We start from the raw sequence: 22655 nt of genomic DNA, 5'->3' as shown, positions 1-22655 counted from the left end.
ACGCCTACACGCTTCCACACACTCCTACACGCTTCCACACCCTTCAAAACGCTCCCACACCCTTCCACATACTCCCAAACAATTCCACACGCTTCCACACGCTTCCACACACGTCCACACGCTTCCACACAATTCCACACACGTCCACACACGTCCACACGCTTCCACACAAATCCACGCACTCCCACACACTCCCACGCACTCCCACACACTTCCACACACTTCCACACACTCCCACGCGCTTCCACACGCTTCCACACACTTCCACACGCTCCCACACGCTTCCACACACTTCCACACACTTCCGGATGCTTCCACGCGCTTTCACACACTCTCATACACTTCCACACACTTCCACACGCTCCCACACACTTCAGAGAGGGTGAGCCAGGGACAATAGGAGGCTTATAGCCCATTAAAGGACTGATAGTAGACAAAGAGGCTAGTTTGATAGAAATCAAAGAGATTTAGTTTCTGGTGAAATCAATAACACCTTTTCATCAGGAGGTCCCAAATATACGGTCCTCATTCGCAGATTGAGAATGACTCTTGGATGAGAGTCGAAAAGTATAGTTTTTTTGTCCAGATGACTACAACTAAATCTTTTTCTACATTCGACTGCTGACTAACTTGACTGTTCTGAGGATGTTTTGTGCTTGCAGTGATCTACCACTACTGTGTGATCGTGGAGATGTTCTGCATCAGCCTGTACGCCCGCCACACCTTCAGGAAAGTGGAGCCCAGTCCGAGCGACAACGTGGAGCAGGCCCCGCGTGGAAGGAGGCTGGAGGAGAAGGCTGTGCAGACCCTGAGCAGGGGCCTGAGCAGGGACCTCAACAGTGATCCGAGCAGGGACATGAGCAGAGACATGAGCAGGGACCTCAACAGTGATCCGAGCAGGGACATGAGCAGGAACATGAGCAGGGACATGAGCAGGGACATGAGCAGGGACCTGAGCATGGACCTGAGCAGGAACCTGAGCAGGGACCATGGCTGGGGCGCTGCAGTAGAGGAGCGGCGTGGCAGTTGGGACAGCCTGTGTCGGATTGAGCATGCACCACTGGAGACGTTCAGCTTCACAAACAACATGGCCAAAACCAGGGACGAGACCAGCACTGTCCCCGAGGAGACAAGACAGGAGAACACTTCTGTTACTGTTGTATGACAGAATGAATAGCAATAAGACATTTTTATAAAACGTATGCATGTAAATAAGTGAGAACTGTATAGGTATGTAATGTGTGACAAACAATGCACCACGATGGCCCAGAAATGCAAAAACAAATGTACATCTATTTCAAAAATATTTATAACAAAAGTCTGAACATTTGAGTAAGAAATGGTGAACATGAATACATTCAAACTGTACTGATAGTGTTGCCTGTTTTCCCCCAGTTTCACAATTTTGGTAAAGTTTATAATTGCACTTTCTGGTTGGACATGAGCAGCATTAGTAGCAATAGTTCATGTGACGTCACATCACATTACATCAGCCAATCATTTAATACAGAGGCTGGCAGCTAAAATTAATATAGTTCAAATGCAGACATTTGTTATAATACAATGAGTTTTAAGGTCTAGTCACTAAGATAAATCATCAGGTTCAACATTTGTGAATTTACTTTTTAGATATTACATGACAAAGTCCAATGTGTCTCTTTCTCCCATCTGAGGACGTCATCACATTCTAGAACCATACCATAAACAACGCCAACAACGTTCAAATAAAAAAATAACACAATAGTTATTTGAGAAATAATACATACCTGAGAAAACGTTTTTAAATAATTGTTTAATTTGTCAGTTGTGTGTAAATTGTTTCTGCATGGGATGAAATGTCTCTTATTGATGATGGAACGATTATATTCCATTTTAGATCTGTACTTGCTGTAAAATCACTTATATTTTGACAATATAAGGGCAATATACATTGATGATGTATGATCATAGATGTATTCAGTGTAATATGTATTCGTATGTACTGTTGTATTCATGTATAATTGGATTTGATTCAAAACTATTTAATTTATTTTACTTATTTACTTGAATATAATCGCCGTCATCAGATAAATAGTGAAACAGCGGATCCTTTTGGTCATGTTTGAGAATTATGTTTTATGCAAAACCAGAACGTTCAGATAGTTATCCTGACTCTTTACTGTTCTGCTCGAGTGAAGATCATTTTACATGGAATCATTTCTGTGGAAACATTCTTTAGAATGTCTTTCCTCCAAACATCACGGCATTTTCGTGGCGATACTACTTGAACTTTGAAATTCAAATAAGGAGAACACGCAACAACGTATCTCAGCTCGGTTTTACGTCGCTTTCCTCCGCCATAAACGTAGCCCGTATCTCTTCCTACATACGCCATATTCGTAAAGCGTTATTGAATACAAACAGTGTTGTTCAAGTCCTGTGACCCCGCCTCCTACCCCTTCAGGGACCAATCAGAGATGGCTCCGCAGCAGTAGGTCCCCCCGCCCACATCTTTGTACCGTTTTGGCGGCCTGTGGGAAACATGGCGGAATATTTGAAAGGTAAAAGTATCAAAAAACGAACCCATTTACGCAGAATTACTTTGACTGTGACTCTAGTGCAAACGTGGATCCTTTAAGGGCTTAAGTGTCTCCCTGGGATGTATTCTGAATTGTTTGCGTTGTGCAAAATACGATGTCTATGCAGAGTTTCATAATTTGTTATGCACTGAGCTCTGACGCAGCTGCACTTCCTCCCTCATTCTTTTTTAACGCGTTTTAGCTCAACCAAATGCAGAACACGTTTTGTCGTGATGTTTTTATCGTGTTGTGTATTAATGTTCTGCGGACGGGTGACTTTTGCACGTCAGATCATAGTTTTAGGGGCTCCCGTGCGTAATGTGTGGGTGTTTACTGCAGACCGATAAGAGACTCAGTCGTGTTGTTCTAGATCAACAGCTGTGATTAAAGTTGTGTTTGTGTTTGTGTTTGTGTTTGTGTTTGTCCTGGTCCTGCAGAGTGCCATGTGCCCTGTAAGATGTCCCAGGACGAGGTGGAGACGCTGTGCCGCCTGGAGGAGCTGCGCTGTAAGGAGCTGGGAGTGAGCAAGGCCAATGTGCGCGAGTACGAGGTGGAGTTCATCTGCGACTACAAGAGGACCAAAGTATGGACACGACACTTCAATCAACACCACTAAAGCACATTTATTTAAGGTGTGAGAGCTCTGAAAGGGCTGAGGGATTCATTCTGATGCATAGTCATGGTGACAATCTGCCTGAAGGTGTAAGTGAAAGAAAAGTGTCATTAAACATGAGTCTAGTTGCTTTTGTTGACCAAAAATAAGCACCAGTCTGGATCAGGATTACTGTGTTTCAAACTTTAGCAGTCTGTGTGAAATACTAAGTACACATTGAAGCATGTACAGCAATACTTTTATACTCAATTGTTGATTTGTTTTGTTTTGGGGCACATCTTCTGCCACTCATGAACACTAACGACTTTTTACGATTCAAGAAGAATACTGGCTCTCCAGCAAAGAGATGAAAATGTGTACTCAAGTAAAAGTACTGTAACTTACATGGCTAAATATCTAATCAATTACAAGTGCGAGGAAGCCAAAATGTGTTCTCAAAAGTAAAAAGTACACATTCTCCCAAACTGCACCACCAGTTTGCCCCAGCACTGAAGAGCGAGTCAAATGCAGATAATAAAGAAGATCTTTACCTTTAGAAGCACAGATTTAAAGTCTGTATAGTTTATGTTCATGAAATCATTACAAATTGAATAAAAAATCAAGATCGATCGATATGTGAAAAAAAACATTTATTTTCCATATCGCCCAGCCCTAACTTTAAGCATACCTTAATATGAACAATACTCTTCGGAGCAGTCAAGATTACAGAGCAGAAATCTAAAAAAAACTTCCTCTTAACTAAAGCAAGATTGTATTGTTTGTTCCAGGTGGAAGAGTTCTACCTGGTGAAATGGCAAGGCTTCGCTGAGGCAGAGAACACGTGGGAGCCCAAGTCCCATCTGAAGTGCCGTAAACTGATAAAGCAGTTCCACCAGGACCTGGAGAAGGAGCTGCGGCGCCACAAGAGGCGCTGTGTACCCCGCAGACTGGACAAAGACATGTCCTCGCTGCTGGCACAAAAGGCTAAACTGCGACAGAGGCTGGAGCGCTGGCAGGCCCACCTCAACCAGACCAGCAAACACCCCGGCCGCATCTATGTGGTCAACGACGTGGACCTGGAGGGGCCCCCCGGAGACTTCACCTACATCACCAACTACAAGGCGGGCCCCGGGATCGTGCTGGACGAGATGGCGGTGGGCTGTGAGTGCACTAACTGTCTGGAGGACCCTGTGGATGGGTGCTGCCCGGGCGCCTCGCTGCACCGCATCGCCTACAATGAGAAACAGAGGCTGCGCGTGCGAGCGGGAGAGCCCATCTACGAGTGTAACTCCTGCTGCAGGTGTGGGCCCGACTGCCCCAACAGAGTGGTGCAGAGGGGCATCCAGTTCGACCTGTGCATCTTCAGGACTGAGAACGGGCGAGGCTGGGGTGTGCGCACACTGCAGCACATCAACAAGAACACCTTTGTCATGGAGTACATAGGAGAGGTGAGGCTAGTGCTCGTCAGGGCCCAAGAGGAGCTGCCGGCCACTTGATAGATGTCACATATTCCTGAGCCTTAAAGTCCATTTCCTTTGAGCGGAGCTTGAGTATCTGAGAGAGAAACCCTGTCTTTCCTTGTGCAGATCATCACCAATGAAGAGGCAGAGAAGCGCGGGCGCGAGTACGACAGCCAGGGCTCCACGTACCTGTTCGACCTGGACTATGTGGAGGACGTGTACACGGTGGACGCCGCGCACTACGGAAACATCTCCCACTTTGTCAACCACAGTGTGAGTGTGAGCCGTTTGAAGTCATCGCCATTCTTAAATGTCACACATTGTACACGCGTCTCAAGCCGTCTCAATGCAAAATTGACAGATGAAATGATAAAATAATGATTTTGCAAGTCACCAAAGTTAGAGTAATGACTGATGATTAAAATGTTCATTATTTTATCGTGATGGTACCCGTCAGTGGTGACTGTTAAAATCTGGTTCGGCTCAGTGACATCGCGGTGAAGCGTTTGACCACATCCCCTTTCATCTGCACTCGCACGGCACATATTATGCATCAAGTATTTAAGACAATATTTGAAGCAGGAAACTTGAACAAACGCCTCTGATACATCCTTCCTAGTCTTTGAGAATGACCTGTGTGACCGCTGTTCCTGACGCTCACCGCTTCTCTGCCCAGTGCAATCCCAACCTGCAGGTGTTCAACGTCTTCATAGACAACATCGACGAGCGACTGCCCAGGATCGCCCTGTTCTCCACACGAGCCATCTGCGCCGGAGAGGAGCTCACCTTCGACTACAAGATGCAAAGTGAGTCCTGCCTCAGCTCAGCGTCTCCTCACAGCGTGTAGTGACCTGCGTGTGCTCAACAGTCTAGTTATTACACACGTCATACCTGTGTAATAACTAATTCAGACCAGTACTTACTACAGACGCAAGGTACTGGCGCCATGGTCTTTTACACATTACACATTACATATACCATGCTCCTTAGCACCTGCTGCTTGAGCCAATAGGATCGCACGCTTTCTGCACTTGCGTTAAGACAAGACGGCGTAAAAGAGCTGTAAACTGTACATTATTGCTGCTATGGAGTCCCTGATGTATGGAGTCCCTGATGTATGGAGTCCCTGATGTATGGAGTCCCTGATGTATGGAGCGCTAAGGCGAGAATGAGAGGGACAGACTCATGAAGTCCAGTGTGTAATCCGACAGTGCTAAAAGTCTAGAGCAACAGTTAAGAGCTGCATGTGATCACTATTATATATTAGCAGGAACAATTAGTTTACCATTTTTTTATCAAGATAAACATTCATCTTGTTTATTGTCTCATCCTCTGATGTCCTGTGTGCACAGTTGACCCGGTGGACCTGGACAGCAGCAGGTTGGACTCCAGTATCAGTTTAACAGAGCTGCCCATCTCCCCCAAGAGCTCCCCCAAGAAGATGCTCCGAGTGGAGTGTCGCTGCGACTCTGACTCGTGTCGGAAGTACCTCTTCTGATGACTGCTTTCTGGAGACTATTATTATGAATTTAAATGACTATGTTTCTTATACGTCCACAAATAGTTTTCTTTGAACTGTGAATAAGTTGAGCCGGGGGGGGGCCAAGGCCGTGGGCTGAGGCAGGCGGGGGCCGAGGCTGGACAGTTCTAGTACGTGAATACTAACACCGGGGTACACCTAATGCCAGACGGGTTTGGCACATGTTTTGAGCAGTCCCTATTCGACAAACACCACACAGTCACGTAGTTTCATGCAAGGACACTGGTTTGATGACCAGACTATCCCCCTGCTTTCCGGGGAAAATGTACTGTTGAGGATTCTTTCTTTAGAAGTGTGCGGCTCCCAGACCGGCCCCTGCAGCGCTCCGAGGTCTGTTTAACAGCAGCATTGATCTGGACCCTCGGCCGCACCAGCCTGGCCTCGCATTAGGTGTATGCTGGATATAACTGCTTCTGTTCAGATACAGTTTGAGACTGCAGCAGCTCAGATCCTTTTTAGAGGCCAGAGCCGAGGGGAACAGGGCAATGTGGAGCTCACAACTGTAAATGAGATGCTTGATTGACTTTTTCAGCTTGTGACCAGGTTGTTTTCTGTTCATTTGTTTTCCCAATGCTCCCAGTGTCAAACGGCATTATTCCCTTTCAAAGGTCCTACACGATAGCCTGGCACAGCCAGACTCGTCAGTGTGGAAGTGCTGCAGTGTGTTCCTCTGGGAAACAGGACAGCTCCAGTAAAGAGACTACGGCTCCTGAGCCTCCTTTTCTACTTCTAAGTATTGTTCTTTCATGTTGTGTTGTTTGGAATGGTGCACTTGAAGAGCAAGTTAATTTCTCTGATGTTTTATGATGTGTTTTCTAATGGCAGCGCTAGGACGCCCCTGCTGGTGCACAGAAGAGAGACAGGCTATCAGGCTAATAACAGTCGCATACAAGTGAACATTATTAAAGTGTGTGCTCTGAAATGATCAGAACAAGTCTCATGTTTTTGTCAAGGAAATATAATGTGGGTCAAAGTTGAAAGACAGTCTGGCCATTAAGTGTCATTAATCTAATGATTTGATTCCTCATTGGAACGTTTGTGTCAAAGGTGAATAAAGTTTATGATTTGTACATCTATATTGTGCTCTTTACAACAGAATCACAAAATGGCTGGTTTCAATATATTTTGGTATTTATTTTCATAGCTGATCTGTTTACTTGAAATATAAACGTAATATACTGATACCAGAACATTAAGTAAATGTAAATATATCTAGTAAAAGCTTCTCAGATCATGATGAATGTGTTTTGAACCAGTTCATACTTTTCCTCCTTTTTGAGTCATATATTTTACTGTGAAACGCTCTTACTGAGTAAAGTAAGTCAATCTACAAGCTTTATTTTGACAATCTGAAATGATCTGAACATTGGTGTATTTGCACTGTTCCTTCAGACATGATTTAGTTTGTCTAATTTTTTTGTCTATCCTTTTGATTCTTGTTGATGTTCACATTCACTTAAAATGATAAATGAGATGTTATGTCCAGACAGTTACTCTTGAGTAACTTCCCCAAATACTAGTAATTTCCTAAACCTCAACTTTGTAGGCTATTAAGTATGTGTATAAGTATTGTGGAGTACAGTTTTGGTTATTCTGCCAATCCAGTGAGCACAAATCATATGATGCAAGTTGTGTTTTCTCTGCTTTACTCTTATCTGTGGTATAAACTCTTCAAAGTATAATGTATACAAAGTGTAATATAAATAACTTCCATGGCTGCTTGACAAACATACCTCACCGTATTTAGCAGTAATAATAATGCATTTAATGTAAACCGTGCTTTTTCGGAAAGATGACAGAAGTGAGGCTGACAGATTGCACCACCCCTCCCACCACCACCAACATGCTCACACGAGATTCATACGAGGCACTGGTTGTGCACTAAAGTCACCGTGGGTGTGCACTAGAGTCACCGTGGGTGTGCACTAGAGTCACCGTGGGTGTGCACTAGAGTCACCGTTGTTCCCTGTGTCTCCCGTCCAAATACTAACCGGGCTTGCCTAGCTTCAGAGATGTGATAGCTGCAGCATGTTAGCCTTGTGTTAATAGCCATGTTGCAGATGGTCATGTAAGTGCCAGGGACAGAGGTGGTGGGTACTGCAAGAGCCTTAGTGTTCATTCATTCATTTTCTACCACTTGTTCCCTTTCGGGGTCGCGGGTGACTGAAGCCTATCCCAGTGAGGGGTACACCCTGGACAGTGGCCAACTTGTTACAGACATCGACATAGACACACAGATAACATTCACTCTCACGGTCATTCACTAGGGCCAATTTAGAGTTGCCAATTTTGCCTAACACATGCATGTCTTTGGACTGTGGGAGCACCGGAGAGAAGCCACGGTAACACGGGGACATGCAGACTCCACCCAGAGAGATCATGTGATGTTGGTCTGGTCCGGGAATCGAACAGCATTTGACCAGGATCCTCATTTATAACCTGGAATTTTATTTGAGTTTAATCTGTTTTAATAGTTTTCCCTCATTATCCAGCATGTTTGAGTAACCCTGTGTTGTTCTGCATTTGAGTCATCAGTGCTCAGAAAATGTATGTTTCACCTACCCCCTATCCCTGCCTATGTCCTTATACTCGCAACAACAACAAAAAACATGAAAATGGAAATCTGCTGCTTGCTCCAATGAAATGGAACTATATCTGCAGTTTTCAACAAATGGTGATGTCAGTGATGTCCTTTGGCAAGGCACTTCACACTTCACTCACCCTCACACCTGTAAGTGTGTGTGAGAGAGTGTGGGAGGATGGACACTGTAATGTATTGCGCAACCGCATATTATGTCCCTACTGCAATCTGTACCGGTACTTCCGGAGTTCCCGCACATGTTCAATAAAACAAGTCTGAAGACACTCGCCTCGTGTCTGGCTCGGCTAATCTTAAACATACAATACAAGTATATTACAGACACGAGCCCATGGTACAATCTGCTGTTTATATCATGTATGTCAGGCATGTCCAAACTACGGCCCCGGGGCCTAATGCGGCCCTCAGACTGATTTTTGTTGGCCCTCAGGCTTCCTGCGAAGTTGGTCCAAACAACAAAAAGTAGTACTTTTTACTGTAAAATTGGAAAATTCAAGAATTTTTATGTTATATCAACTTAATATTAATGTTCCAAGTCTTATTAAAGGTGTCGAGGCATCAAAACTATGTCAAATGCAACATTTCGGTCCCCGTGTCGGGTTGTTTGTGGCCCTCTGCTCCGAACAATTTTCAAAATGCTGCCCTCTGAAAAAAGTTTGGACACCCATGTTGAATGTTCCATCCATCCATTTTCTACCGCTTCTTCCCTTTTGGGGTCGCGGGTGACTGGAGCCTATCCCAGTGACTTCGGGCCTGTTGAATGTTCATTCATTTATTTGTCCCCAACAAATAAACAAATTTGAAATCAAATCGTTTTAGATTCATTGTATGGTTCACTGTGAACAAAATGTAAAATTGTGTTATGCATGTTGCAGTTTGTCACAAAATATGTCTTCTTTAACAACTGCTTCAATAATTGGATGAAACTGATTTTATTTAAAGAATATGGCCTCCCTAGCTTAATCGGAGCAGAGTCTGTCCTGGGGCCCGGGGCCTACACACACATGAGCTCAGGAGGTGAAGAGGGGCCGTCCGTAGATCCGCAGGACGCGGTAGGTGTTGAGTGCTGGGGAGTCAAAGCCTGGAGACTGGCCCTTCTTGTTGAACACATAGAAGTTAAAGAGCTGGCGGTCCTGGGTCTCTAGAGACACAGAGGCACTGTTCAGCTTCAGCTTACAGGGATAAGGGCTGTCAAACACCACGCTGAACACCCGGCCCTGCAGGTAGTCCAGCCGGAGGGTCCGGTACTTAGCTGGGACTGAGGAGTTCACCTGTGGACCGAACTGCTGCATGACCAGCACCCCGGCCGAGTCCGCTTTGATCTCATAAAAGGTTATGTTCCTGTAGGTGAAGAAGCCCAAGTAGGGCTGAGGGTCTGGAGGGGCTCGGAGTGTGCGCGGGGCCTCCCTGAAGGCCTCCTCTACGGCAGGGATAAGGTAGGAGAAGGCCTGCCTCACTAGGTCCCTCGCGGTGGGTCGGACCCCTGCCATGAGCAGTACCATGCCCAGCTTCAGGCGCGGCACCAGGGACAGTGTGGCCGCGTAACCGTCTAGGTCTCCGTCCTTACGCACCACGTTGTATCCCATCTGCCTGTTCACCTCCCAGGGCGTGCCTGTGGCGTTGGCAAAGTAGCCCGTGTGACAGTGGAGCAGCGGGGTGAGCATGGTATTGAGGGTGTCCTGGCGCAGCAGTGGGGCCCCCGGTGGTTCTGGGACCCCCAGCAGGGCCATGGTGAGCTTGGCCATGTCTGCGGTGGTGGAGTACATCTGCCCCGCTGGCCGGTACCAGCCCAGGTCATACAGGGGGGCGGGCTGACCGCTGCTGTACACGCCCACGGCCAGCGGTCGCCCTGACGACGGCTGCCACTGGAAGCTGGTGTCCTCCATGTTGAGTTTCTGGAGGATGTTCTCAGACACCCAACTCTCAAAGTCCTGACCTGCAACCTGTTCAGCCAGCACCCGAGCCAGCAGCGAGAAGGCCACGTTACTGTAGTGACACCTGCACACACACGCACACGCACGCACACGCACACACACACGCACACATATTTGGGGAATTGTTATTTTTCATAATGAATCATATTCACTGTTAAAAATCCCTCTCCCCAGTTCATTGAGTCAGATCCTCTGTGTGCACATGTCTCACCTGGTCCCAGGGTCTGCCACCAGCACGTCGTCCTGGAGCAGCCGCAGAGCCTCCTGTGTGTCCCCGTCCCACAGCAGATTAGTGGCGCGTAATCTGCGCGGTAAACCTGCCACAGGATTAGAACGGCCTTTAAACCAAAGCATACAAACACCAGACCAACACACTGAATACATGCACAAAATAGTGATGATAATGACTCTACTTGAAAAAATATTTTATGCTGACTGCTTGGATTATGCAATCAAAGTTACATCTGATGTGAGCACCAGTAATCTGTTTTCTTTGTAATTGTTCACACATATAGGTTCTGACAAGGAAATTAAGCCAAAAAGGACAAACTAATGTGACAAAGAGAAAAATGAAAAAGATTGAAAGACTTATTTAATTATTGGCTTATCTGTTTATTCTAGTTATTTTACTGGCCATGTTAAAGTATCCACTGTAAACAACTGAATTTGCCAATAACAACATGTGGGATTTAGTCCAGCAGTATTTCTATTCGATTTGTTAAGGCTGATCAGTATATCGCAATCATGTTCAAATTTGAGTTGATGCAATCATCAAATTGCAAAAGGCTGCAGTTATTTAGACAATAAAATGTCTTTCTGCAAAGAAAAAAATATCTATTCTTTTTTTTTTATGCCTTTTTAGATACAAAATGTAAATTTTTATATTTTGTTGTAATCCTGACCTAAAATGTCTTAGACCATTGACTTTCTGTTCAAAACTGCAGAACTGATAAGCCCCGCCTCTTCATAATGACATTTCACTGTAACAAGCAGCAGATTGTCATTTATATATTTTTATTTTTATTAAAGTCGGAGATGAAGTGGAACATGTGATCGGTGCAGCGGCTGCAGTGATTCAGTCGCTGCATCAGACTGTTGTGGTAAAGAAGGAGCTGAGTCGAAAGGCAAAGCTCTCTATTTACCGGTCTATCTACGTTCCTGCCCTCACCTATGGTCATGAGCTTTGGGTAATGACCAAAAGGACAAGATTGCGGATACGAGTGGTCGAAATGGGTTGCCTCTGCCGGGTGGGCTGGGTGCTCCCTTAGAGATAGGGTGAGGAGCTCAGTCACACGGGAGGAGTTTGGAGTAGATCCGCCGCTCCTCCAGCTGTGGTGCCTCGGGCATCTGTTCCGGAGCCTCCTGGGCGCCTCCCTGGGGAGGTGTTTTGGGCATGTCCCTCCGGGAAGAGGCCCCGGGGAAGACCCAAGACACGCTGGAGGGACTTTGTCTCTCGGCTGGCCTGAGAACACCTCGGGATCCCCCTGGATTTGGAGGAAGTGACTGGAGAGAGGGAAGTCTGTCTGGGAGTCCCTGCTTAGACAGCTGGCCCCGCAACCCGGCCCCGGATAAGCGGAAGAAAATGGATGGATGGCTATTTTACATATTGTCACTCTGAGCTTGATTTTTGAAATAGTACATGGATGTGGGCGGGGATATAGAATAGGTGAAAACTAGAATTCTCTGGATCACTGGAGCCTCAGTTGCAGGACAACACAGGAATCAACCAAAATACAACTTTAAAAACTAATCATGAGCAGACGCTGTTGAAACAATAATTAAAAGCTCAATAAAGGTACATTTGCAGAATATGTCCCCTTTAGACCTCGACAAACCTGCTTTGAAATGCATCAGAATCTTTGTCAGAGAAATCACACTTTTGTATTGTAAATTGTTATTTATGTGCCCATGTCCAGGGCAGAGTACCAGAGAGCTGGCTGGCCATCCTGCGCAGGCTGAGGGTGGGTGAGCCGCTGCTGCCGCCGCTGCTGCTGTCGCTGCTGCCCAGGGGGTTCTTGATGCTGAAGTCGGGCATGTACTTGTCCAGAGGGTCGTCCAGCGAGCTCAGTGACCCGTCCTCCCACATCTTATACAACATCAGGGTGGGGAAGATCTTTGACAGGCTGGCGATTCTGAAAACACAAGAGTTTCATTGTGTTTTTTCAAGCTGTAGATTGAATTCAGTATTACAGTTGGGTTTATTCAGCTTATAGTAAAGTATTATATGTGAGAAAAGGGTTTTTGTATCATATGTTTTTCTTCTTTTTTTTTATAAAGAATAAAGACGCCCCTCACATATACCCACACACATACTTCAGAATGAAAATCTGAACTGGGGACAGAAATGACTTACAATCTAAAAGAACAGTGTATATGTGCAAAAATGCAGTCTGAGGCCGAGGTTACCTTGAGTAAAGTCCTTTATAGTAACAGGGACAGGCCTATGAGTTCGCCAAATGTATGCCCTTTATAACGCTTTTTAATTGGAGGCACACAGCATAGTGATTTGGCCGAAAAAGCTACTTTTGAGATAGAGTGAGGAGCTCAGCCACATGGGAGGAGCTCGGAGTAGAGTCGCTGCTCCTCCAGCTGAGGTGGCTCAGGCAACTGTTCCGGATGCCTCCTGGGCGCCTCCCTGGGGAGGTGTTTCGGGCATGTCCCACCGGGAAGAGGCACAGTGGAAGACCCAGGACATGCTGGACATGCTTGGCTGGCCTGGGAACGCTTTGGGATCTCCCCGGAGGAGCTGGAGGGAGTGTCTGGGGAGAGGGAAGTCTGGGAGTCCCTGCTGCCCCCGAGACCCAGCCCCTGATAAGCAGAAGAAGATGGATGGATGGATGGAGCTGCTTTTACAACATATCTGTTCAGATTTAGCTCCTTTACATGTATATAGGCACAGCCACATTAAGTTGCTAAAATGTCCGAGTAGCGTATTTGAGGGGGGAAAGAAGGCCTATATGTTACATTTTTAATGTGGAGCCTTTAAAGTTTAATGATAACTGTTCAAAGTGTCTCACGAGTCCTGGATGTACTGTGTCACCAGCTGATATGGAAATGGAAGAGTTGATGTTCATCCTGTTAATGTGTATTTTTTCCATATAATCATCTTGTTGTTACGCTCAGGGACAGGATCCATATGAATCACCCTAAGAGCCCGGATCTCCATTCACAGTGTATTACTGACAAGGAGAAGCTCATGGTGTACTGGGCAGTGAGTTCTGGATCTGTTTATGAATGTTTGTAATAGTAATACATTTCTATTCTTTTCTGCCTTTCTAGACCCTTCACTTGACAATATACAACTTCAAAAATAAGTGGTTTAAATAGGGGCTGTATATTTCTAAGGTGCAGACTAAGCTGAACAATGGCTGTGACTCTGGCTCCTCTTCGAACTGCCTGGCTCTTCACTCATTTCACTGCAGACCAGTGCTGTGGTCAGAGAATCCCTGATTCGCTAATGTACCTGTCAATCACGCCCATCAGAACTCGTAGATAAGAAAACAGTGACCAGGCTCACAGTATTGAGAAAACGTCAAGTACTGGAAGCATGAGCTGGAGGTCGAGAGGTTATTTCATATTGTGATTTTAAAATGATGACACTGTATTACATCTATTTTTTAAATGTAGAACAGTTCAACCCCAAATCCAGCACCCTGAGACTGTTCAACAGCCGTAGGGAAGGAGGCCGGAGACTAGTGAGTGTCAGAGCCACTGACCAGGACGAAACACCCACGATCTACACATATATAAAAGACAAGGCCCAAACAGATGACGTGCTCGGTGATGTGTGATGAGTGGATGATATGAGTTCTTCCAGTGCTGCCTGGTGGTTGAGTGGTTAAGGTACAGCACACGTATGCCAGGCTCTTAGTGTTGTGAGTTTGATGATAAAAAAATCCTACCAATGGCTAGAGTGGGCCAGACTGAAGGACAGCACAGAGGAACTCATCAAGCACAGGAACAAGCCCTGAGCACCAGGGGAATAGAGGCCAGCACCCTATGGCCATGTTTCGACTGGTCCCGCCCCACAAACCGGTGCACTTTAGAGCGTTTTGGCACGGCTCTGTTGATGGCAGAATCTTGTCTTCATGCTCAGGGTCTTCGATCAGCTGCAAAGTGATCCAGTCGACACATGGCTTATAGAATACGTGTCCAGGATCATTATAAAGCCAGGTAAAGCCATGCCAAGTCAAGCATGTAGGACTTAGCAGTGACAAGTGGAAAAAAGACAAATGTTTGAATACAAAGTCACAAAAGAATGGTCAGTCCATGTCCAAGTCAGTGGGTTTGGGTTACAGAGTCCAGGTCTTCCCGGGGCCGTACCTGTAGACCGTGTACTCGTTGGGGGCAGGAGAGGAGGGGTCGCTGATATTCTGTTTGCCAAAGTGAGCGTTCCACAACACCGAGTCGTTCAGGAGCACCACGGCGGAGATGGAAGGAAGACTGCTGGTGATCTGAGCGCGCAGGAGGATGTCCATCTGCACACGAGGACAGAGACATGTTAGTCACAACCAGGGCCAGTTCTAACTCTACAGGGGGAATTTTAAGAATCAGAACCAGAAAGGCATTTATTGCCATTGTTAATCAACAGGATTCACAAACTAGGAACTTGCTTTGGCTTTGAGGTGCAGCATACAAAAATGAATAATAATAGTAGCAAAATATATCAAAAAGGGCATGCATAAAGTTTAGAATTTAAAAATAACAAAAATAGACTTGGTCTTAATATATACTATTTACAGTTGGAAAATGAGCAGTGCAATGGATGGTTATTGGTTTGAACAGTTGTTAGAAGTGACAGGTGTTTAGTAGTGTTCATGAGTCCGGGATGGACCAGAAACTCCTGCCTGAGGGGAGTGGCCTCCTGCCTGAGGGGAGTGGCTCAAATAGTCCATGTCCAGGGTGAGAAAGGTCGGCTGTGATCCAACCTGTTCGTCCCAGAGCCCTTAAGACGTACAGGTCCTGCAGAGATGGAAGTCTGCAGCCGATCACCTTCTCAGCAGAGCGCACAATGCTCTGTAGTCTCTGTTTGTCCCTGGCTGTGGCTCCAGTGTACCACACAGTGATGGAGGAGGTGAGGATGGACCTGATGATGGCCTGCACCATCATCTGCGCTGGCAGATAATGGTGCAGTTTCCTCAGATGCCACAGGAAGTACATCCTCTGCTGGGCCTTATGATGAGGGAGCTGATGGTGGACTCCCACTTGAGCCGGAGCCCACTCCACACAGAGGTGGGGTTGTTGTTTGAGAACTGCTGCTTCAGACACATATTGTACTGAGATCTAGCTCTCGGCACCTCCCTGCTAAATCCATACACGCGTCTTTGTAGCTCTCTTTGTCACCTCCCCTGTACGCTGCCTCTTTCTGCTGCCTCAACTGCCTCAGCTTTGGTGTGAACCAGGGTTTGTCATTATTGAAGTGTGTGTGTTGGTATAATGCTGTCCTTAGAATCAAATGTATGAGATCACAGTATCCACTTCTTCTGTAGTTTACGTGCAAAAATGTAGGAAAAACATGTACTGTACTCTAAATGAACAAGCCACTCTATGTGTAAAAAATGCAAAAATGTAACACATTAGGGACTTATAAATCTGAAAACGTGATAGAGCCAAATTCATTTTGCTGATATTAATTACACAAAACATATATTAATCTTACCTCCATATTTGAAGTTAAAACTTGAATAAATCAGGCTAAGAATTAGACATGAACAAATTAGATCTGTCAGAATGTAGTTCAGTCCAAGATTGTGCAGTTTAAATCTATGGCAAAAGTATGCCAAAATACACAAAGGCAGCGTTGCCAGGCAGTGGACAAACAGCACATAGCATTTCGACCAAAGAAATAATCTTGCTTTTCTGATACATTTTACATTTGATTTGATCAGTACATTTCCACATCCAGACCTTCTCCAGGGCCACTCTCAGGGAGGTGATAGGGTGGGTCAGGGGCACCGGCTCGGGGAAGCGGGGGCACATCTCCACGGGCTCCAGCTTCTTCAGCACCACCTCTGCATGGAACAGCACACGAGTCAGAACGTCCATGTGGTCAAGAGACAAGTGACAAATGACAATGATCTAATAATGTGCACATTTTACACAATAGTATCCAGCTATAAAGTCGTGGGCAGTGTTTCTCAAACTCTCTGCACGTTGAGTATTTGCTTTATTTAACTGTAGACTGTAGTACTGTTTTAAAGGGCCCAGGGCCCTGACACAGTCTGTGATGGGCATTTCTCATAAAGAGAACATGTAGTGCGCGCTTGCAAGACGGTGACTTTTGTGCCGCTGGGGGCAAATCGAAGTCATCTGGACATTGTTTTGAAAAAAGAAAGATGTTTTGACTTTGATCCAAAAGGTATTCTCAATCTGCAGAGTGTGAGATATTTATCATACTCACCAAGTGTGAGATATTTATCATACTCTGGGCAGTGGAAGCCTTGCCCACTGGGTGGAGCCTTGTGGTAGCCTGTCTTCAGAATCTATTTGTTTACACTTACTTTTTCACCTGAAACTAATCTTCTTTGTTCCACTAATAGCCCTGTAATGGGCCATTATGTGGGTCAGTTATACCTCCCCCCCAATCAGAGCTTCAATGATTAATTGTTGTAAACCTTCTCTGTACTATACATACTACTATACATACTATACATGCCAAAAGCACTTTAAAACAAAGACAAAATCAAGGTTGCAAAAATGGGAATAAACAATACTCGTTGACTCCGGACCAGAACCTCCTCTGCCTTTGGACTTATGAACACTTCTAACACCTGTCACTTTAACTACTATTAAAGCAATAACCATTCATTGTTCTGCTCATTTTTGCACTAGTGACAACTGTAAATTGCGTATATATTCATACCAAGTTTATTTTATTTTATTAGTAACTTCTAAAATTTATGCATGCCTTTTTGATATAATTTGCTACTATTATTATTTATTGTTGTATGTTGCATCTTTAATGCCGAAGCAGGCTCTTAGTTTGTTAATCCTGTTCATTAACAATGGCAATAAACCCCTTTCGGCTTCTGATTCTGATTATCTACTAAAGTAATAATTTTTTGCCTTGTTAGCAGAAAGTTCTGGTCCTTGTGTTCAAACCATGGTGGTGTGGACCCACACAACAACATATGGACCCCCCCTCCTCCTCCTCTTCTTCCTCCTCTTCTTCCTCCTCCTCCCCCTCCTCCTCCTCCTCCTCCTCCCCTTCCTCCTCCTCCCTCCTCCCCCCCTCTCCCCCTCCTCTTTTTCCTCCTCTTCCTCCTCCTCCTCCCCTTCATCCTCCCCCCTCCCTCCTCCTCCCCCCTCCTCCTCCTCCTCCTCCCCCCCTCTTCCTCCTCTTCTTCCTCCTCCTCTTCCTCCTCCTCCTCCTGCTTAAATGATAATCCAGCCCTCATGCTCTCCACCTGTTCTAATCCTGGTCATAGATCTGTGTGTGTTACATCACCTGGCCTGAGCTTGGGGATCCGGTACTGCCAAATGAAAGCAAACGTCATAAGCACAGAGAGCCCGAAGAAAAAGGCCGTTCCCACCATGGACCACTGCAGCTTCATCCTCGCCGCTCTGCAGAGAACATGCAAACACCCAGCATACATGTACAGTCAGTGATAAGGCTAAGGAGAAGTCACTGACACAGAACACTAAATATACCATAGTACCACCATGCCCCTCGATCTTAGGAAAACGTACTGTTTTAAACTTGAAAAGGCCAATTTTATTTATGATTTTTCTCTGTCAGCCTAAATTAGCCTTGATTTGGTCTCTGTTTTGTCTCTGTTATGGTTTTATTTGGAATATAACGGCATGAAAATATTTGTTTTTATACAACTGACACATAGTACCGGTGTATCCAAAGCATGTATTAACATTGATTTCAAGTTGCAGTCGAGCAAACGCCTCTTTCGATTAAACTGTCACCTTTACACTTTACTGATAACACTGTGCAATGTGACTTTGATTCAAAAGAGGTTAATAAAGGTTTGTCGGAAGCATTACATAATTTTGGGTGAGACTCTTGTGTGACTCTAGATAAAGGTGTCAGTTTAGTAAAGAATGTTTCTGTGCACCGTTCTCATTCTATGATAGGAGTTACAGTCACACTGCAGGACATTTGAGTGTTTATTGTTAAAAATGCAAAAAAGTAAAAAAAACTTAATTCTAAAACTATGTGTGCTTTTTGTAGACATTCTTCTGCACTATTGAGGTGACCACATTTAAAAGTCATTCAAACTGTCAAATACAGTACATATGATGAAAACTTACCACAGAAGCATCCCAAAGTTCACCTTGATTGACTCATGTCTGCCTGGACCTGCTCATATGGTTCAGTGTGGTCCTGAGGCTCTGGTCCTGATCCTGAGGCTCTGATCCTGGTTCTGAGGCTCTGGTCCTGAGGCTCTGATCCTGGTTCTGAGGCTCTGGTCCTGGTCCTGAGGCTCTGGTCCTGGTCCTGAGGCTCTGATCCTGGTCCTGAGGCTCTGGTCCTGGTCCTGAGGCTCTGGTCCTGAGGCTCTGGTCCTGAGGCCTGGTCCTTGTCCTGAGGCTCTGGTCCTGAGGCTCTGATCCTGGTTCTGAGGCTCTGGTCCTGGTCCTGAGGCTCTGGTCCTGGTCCTGAGGCTCTGATCCTGGTCCTGAGGCTCTGGTCCTGGTCCTGAGGCTCTGGTCCTGAGGCTCTGGTCCTGAGGCCTGGTCCTTGTCCTGAGGCTCTGGTCCTGAGGCTCTGGTCCTGAGGCTCTGGTCCTGAGGCTCTGGTTCTGAGGCTCTGGTCCTGAGGCTCTGATCCTTGTCCTGAGGCTCTGGTCCTGAGGCTCTGGTCCTGGTCCTGAGGCTCTGGTCCTGGCCCTGAGGTCCTTGTCCTGAAGCTCTGGTCCTGGTCTTGAGGCTCTGGTCCTGGTCTTGAGGCTCCGGTCCTGGTCCTGAGGCTCTGCTCCTGGTCCCGAGGCTCTGGTCCTGGTCTTGAGGCTCTGCTCCTGGTCCTGAGGCTCTGGTCTGGGGAGCTCCTGACTCTGAGATGACAGCATGTGGTCAGCAGTGCTACTACATTACTTAATCCAATTGACCCCTCAGACCACGCCCACCGTGATGTCATAATCTGACCCAGGAAGTGCCTTCACAGAGACAAGTCCATTCCATTAGCCCAGAGTAGCCAATTTAAGTGTTAATGTGAGAAGAAACTATTTATAATGCCACTTTCACTTTGACAAAAACATCAGATATAGAAGCATTTTTAGGTCAAGGTTGACCGTTTTGCTTCCAGAATTGTCACTAATATGCATTTTTATTTATTGTTTTTCTGATAATTTTATTTTATTAAGATGATTTTTTACAATGTGAGAGGCGAGAGAAATAAACGGTTCATTAAAATACAGGCATAAAGGTAAATACAAAAAAATAGACAAACAAAATTCCAGACAAAAATCATTCTCCCAACACTAAACAAAAAAAAAGAAGAGAGGCAGAAAAAAAACTAAAAAATCCAAGAACCTAAATGGGTCCAGGATTGTAAATAAATGAATGAGGAGACATCAAATCCTAAAATAAATACAAAAACTTAAGGTAAACGCAGAAGAGCTATTTTTTTGTTTGAATTGAGTTCTGAATAAAGTTAATATCTCCACACAAGAACTAGCATCTGCACTATGATCACTCTGGATGGACCAAAAATGATATTGACAATATGACAAATATTAAATCATATCATATTTGCCTAAATGTATCATTGTTTTGTTTCCTTTTACTTTTTGGTACACATTAGTTGAAGTAGATCAGCTTTGAAATGTTAAAAGAGACCTTTCGCTTGGAGAAAAAAGACTTATCTAGGAAATTACTTATTATATAAGAGTTATTGTAAGTGAGAAATTAAACAAGGCTTATAAATCAGAACTTTCAAGGGTAATGATAACTAAATTATATCAATGCATTGCTAAGCTGGACAGCCAATCTACTAAATATATGAGAAACAAATGGGAAAGAGAAGCTCATCTTGTTTTGACCGATGAAGAGTGGGAAAGAGTGTGTATCTCAATTCTCAATGTCCGGAGGGAATTTTGCTAGAAAAATGTGTCATTTCTTTTCACAACACCATGATAAAGTGCTCATTATTCACAAGGCACTGCAAACTGTTGGAGAAACGGCACAAACATCACCATCGACCAAGAACTGGACTGACATAGTAACAGACATCAGACAAATGGAAAAAATGACATGCGAGATTAATGTGGAAATTAACAAATTTGATCGACTGTGGACCAAATGGGACTCTTATTTGAATTCATCTGTGTCATGATTGTAGTTATTTTGTAGGTTGATAGTAACACGATAGTAACAGGAACACGCCTGGACGAATGAGGGATTACACCGACATATTTGTAGGTTGATGTTTATTTGTGATTTTTAACTTGGCTCTCTGGTCTTGTTCTGTGTCCGTTCCGTGTTTTTTGTTTGTTTTAAACTTAAAAATAAATTAATAATAATAATAATAATAATGATAATAATAATAATAATTAAAGCCGCAAGCGGCAATGATCGGCCCTCGCCACGCCGCCGCCGCTAAGCCGCTACGCCGCAAGAGGAGGGGGCGCTAACGCGCCCCAATGGTCCTTTTATTACGCCTACTGCTGAATCTGTCATCTTCTCCCCTTTGTTTTACCTTTCAAAAAGCAATTTTATTTTGAATTCTTGGCAAAATGTGCGGCTTTGCCGCACAGAGACCGTGACTTTTTGAATAAAAATGTGGATACCTTTTGATGGTCCACCCCTGAAGATGAGCCTCACCAAATTTCAGGTTAATAGGGCTAACGCCCTGGGAGGAGTTTGTGAAAGTATAAAGTGTATACATGTTCTGGCGATTTCCCCATTGGAATAACGTGGGAGGTTTTGGTCATCGCTACAGCAACGCCATAACAATTATGACATGGGTCTCATTGACTTTTTTGATGGAGATGCTAAAATTGAGTTTTGTGTCAAATTTCATATTATTTCGCAAAACTAAACATTTAACCTCCATATAAAATCTGTAGGGGGCGCTGTGACGCCAAATTAATTAATTTCACTTCAAGTAGGTTTAGGGCAAAGAGTTTAACAACTGATTCTAATTTGACGCAATTCGGACTTTATCTGCGCAAACGGCAGAAATGTTAAATTTCGGAGATTTCTGAAATTCTAGCTAAAGTTTGCGGCTTCGCCGCACAGAGACCGTGACAGGTATCAATGTAATTTGAATAACTTTTGATGTCCCACTCCTCAGTAGCATTTTCACCAAATTTCAGCTTTTTAGAGCCAACGCCCTGGGAGGAGTTCGTAAAAGTACGACATTTGGAAAAACTCCCGAGTCCTGCTTAGCCATTTTTGAACCAATATGGCCGACATTTGGTTGGGCGGACGGCGTTGCCGTAATAATATTTTTTACTTCTCTTGTCACCATCTACCTCTGCGCCAATCATTTCATGCGCCAATCATTTCATGTTTCTACGATCATATTTTTTTTTGGGTCATTTCCCATCTCTCAATGCATTTTTGGTACATTTGGGGGTGCTGACGCGCCATTTTTTTATTTTAGAAAAGGGAAATAGCCAGAATGTAGAGAGGCACGATTTTTAGAGGTTTGCAAATTTTTGTGACTTTTCGTCAATGTTCACTGGGTGAAAAATAGGGGGGTTGGTCCCGAGAAGAAGAAGAAGAAGAAGAAGAAGAAAGAAAGAAAGAAAGGTAGAAAGACTAATATTCCGTTGCGAAAACAATGTTTCCCATTTTTCAAATATCATAAACTATACATTTTCCTACCTCATGGCGTGGGTCCCTGGTCACTGACGGGTACTATCGTTAATTTTGAGTGGGCTCCGCCCACTTTGTGTTTTTGGCCCTCTATACAGTAATAATGTAAAATTTTTGCATTACATGCTTATATGCACGGAACATGCAAAATATGGGGAACGTATTCGTGAGGTACTTAGCGCAAATGAGTGCTTTATAAG

The 22655-nt window shown here is 44.8% G+C and overlaps 3 protein-coding genes across 3 annotated transcripts in view; 2 read left to right on the top strand and 1 right to left on the bottom strand.

The window, feature by feature from the left end:
- LOC140362988 (organic solute transporter subunit alpha) overlaps positions 1–1211 on the top strand; it is a 9072-nt gene extending 7861 nt beyond the window's left edge. Inside the window, exon 7 of the mRNA XM_072449287.1 lies at positions 663–1211. Coding sequence (XP_072305388.1) covers positions 663–1165 — 503 coding nt within the window. The 3' untranslated portion in view covers positions 1166–1211. The remainder of the gene's footprint in view (positions 1–662) is intronic.
- Positions 1212–2483: 1272 nt separating this feature from the next.
- Positions 2484–6137, top strand: LOC140362989 (histone-lysine N-methyltransferase SUV39H1-like). Its single transcript, XM_072449289.1, has 6 exons — positions 2484–2540; positions 2996–3141; positions 3939–4598; positions 4737–4883; positions 5287–5416; positions 5963–6137. The coding sequence occupies exons 1-6, from the start codon at positions 2522–2524 to the stop codon at positions 6106–6108; spliced, it is 1248 nt and encodes a 415-aa protein (XP_072305390.1). The 5' UTR covers positions 2484–2521; the 3' UTR covers positions 6109–6137.
- A 3528-nt stretch (positions 6138–9665) lies between these two features.
- On the bottom strand, positions 9666–19183 carry lactbl1a (lactamase, beta-like 1a). The gene is made up of 7 exons (XM_072449286.1): positions 18946–19183; positions 18131–18246; positions 16591–16694; positions 15007–15161; positions 12610–12815; positions 10895–11000; positions 9666–10747 (listed from the first exon to the last, which is right to left on the bottom strand). The coding sequence occupies exons 2-7, from the start codon at positions 18234–18236 to the stop codon at positions 9760–9762; spliced, it is 1665 nt and encodes a 554-aa protein (XP_072305387.1). The 5' UTR covers positions 18237–18246; positions 18946–19183; the 3' UTR covers positions 9666–9759.
- Between the last annotated feature and the right edge of the window lie 3472 nt (positions 19184–22655).

The sequence above is a fragment of the Eucyclogobius newberryi genome, unplaced genomic scaffold (assembly GCF_026437365.1).
Source record: "Eucyclogobius newberryi isolate DKJ021-1_F unplaced genomic scaffold, fEucNew1.0.hap1 SCAF_17, whole genome shotgun sequence".
NCBI lineage: Eukaryota > Metazoa > Chordata > Actinopteri > Gobiiformes > Gobiidae > Eucyclogobius > Eucyclogobius newberryi.
This window is presented reverse-complemented; position numbering and strand designations above follow the sequence as displayed.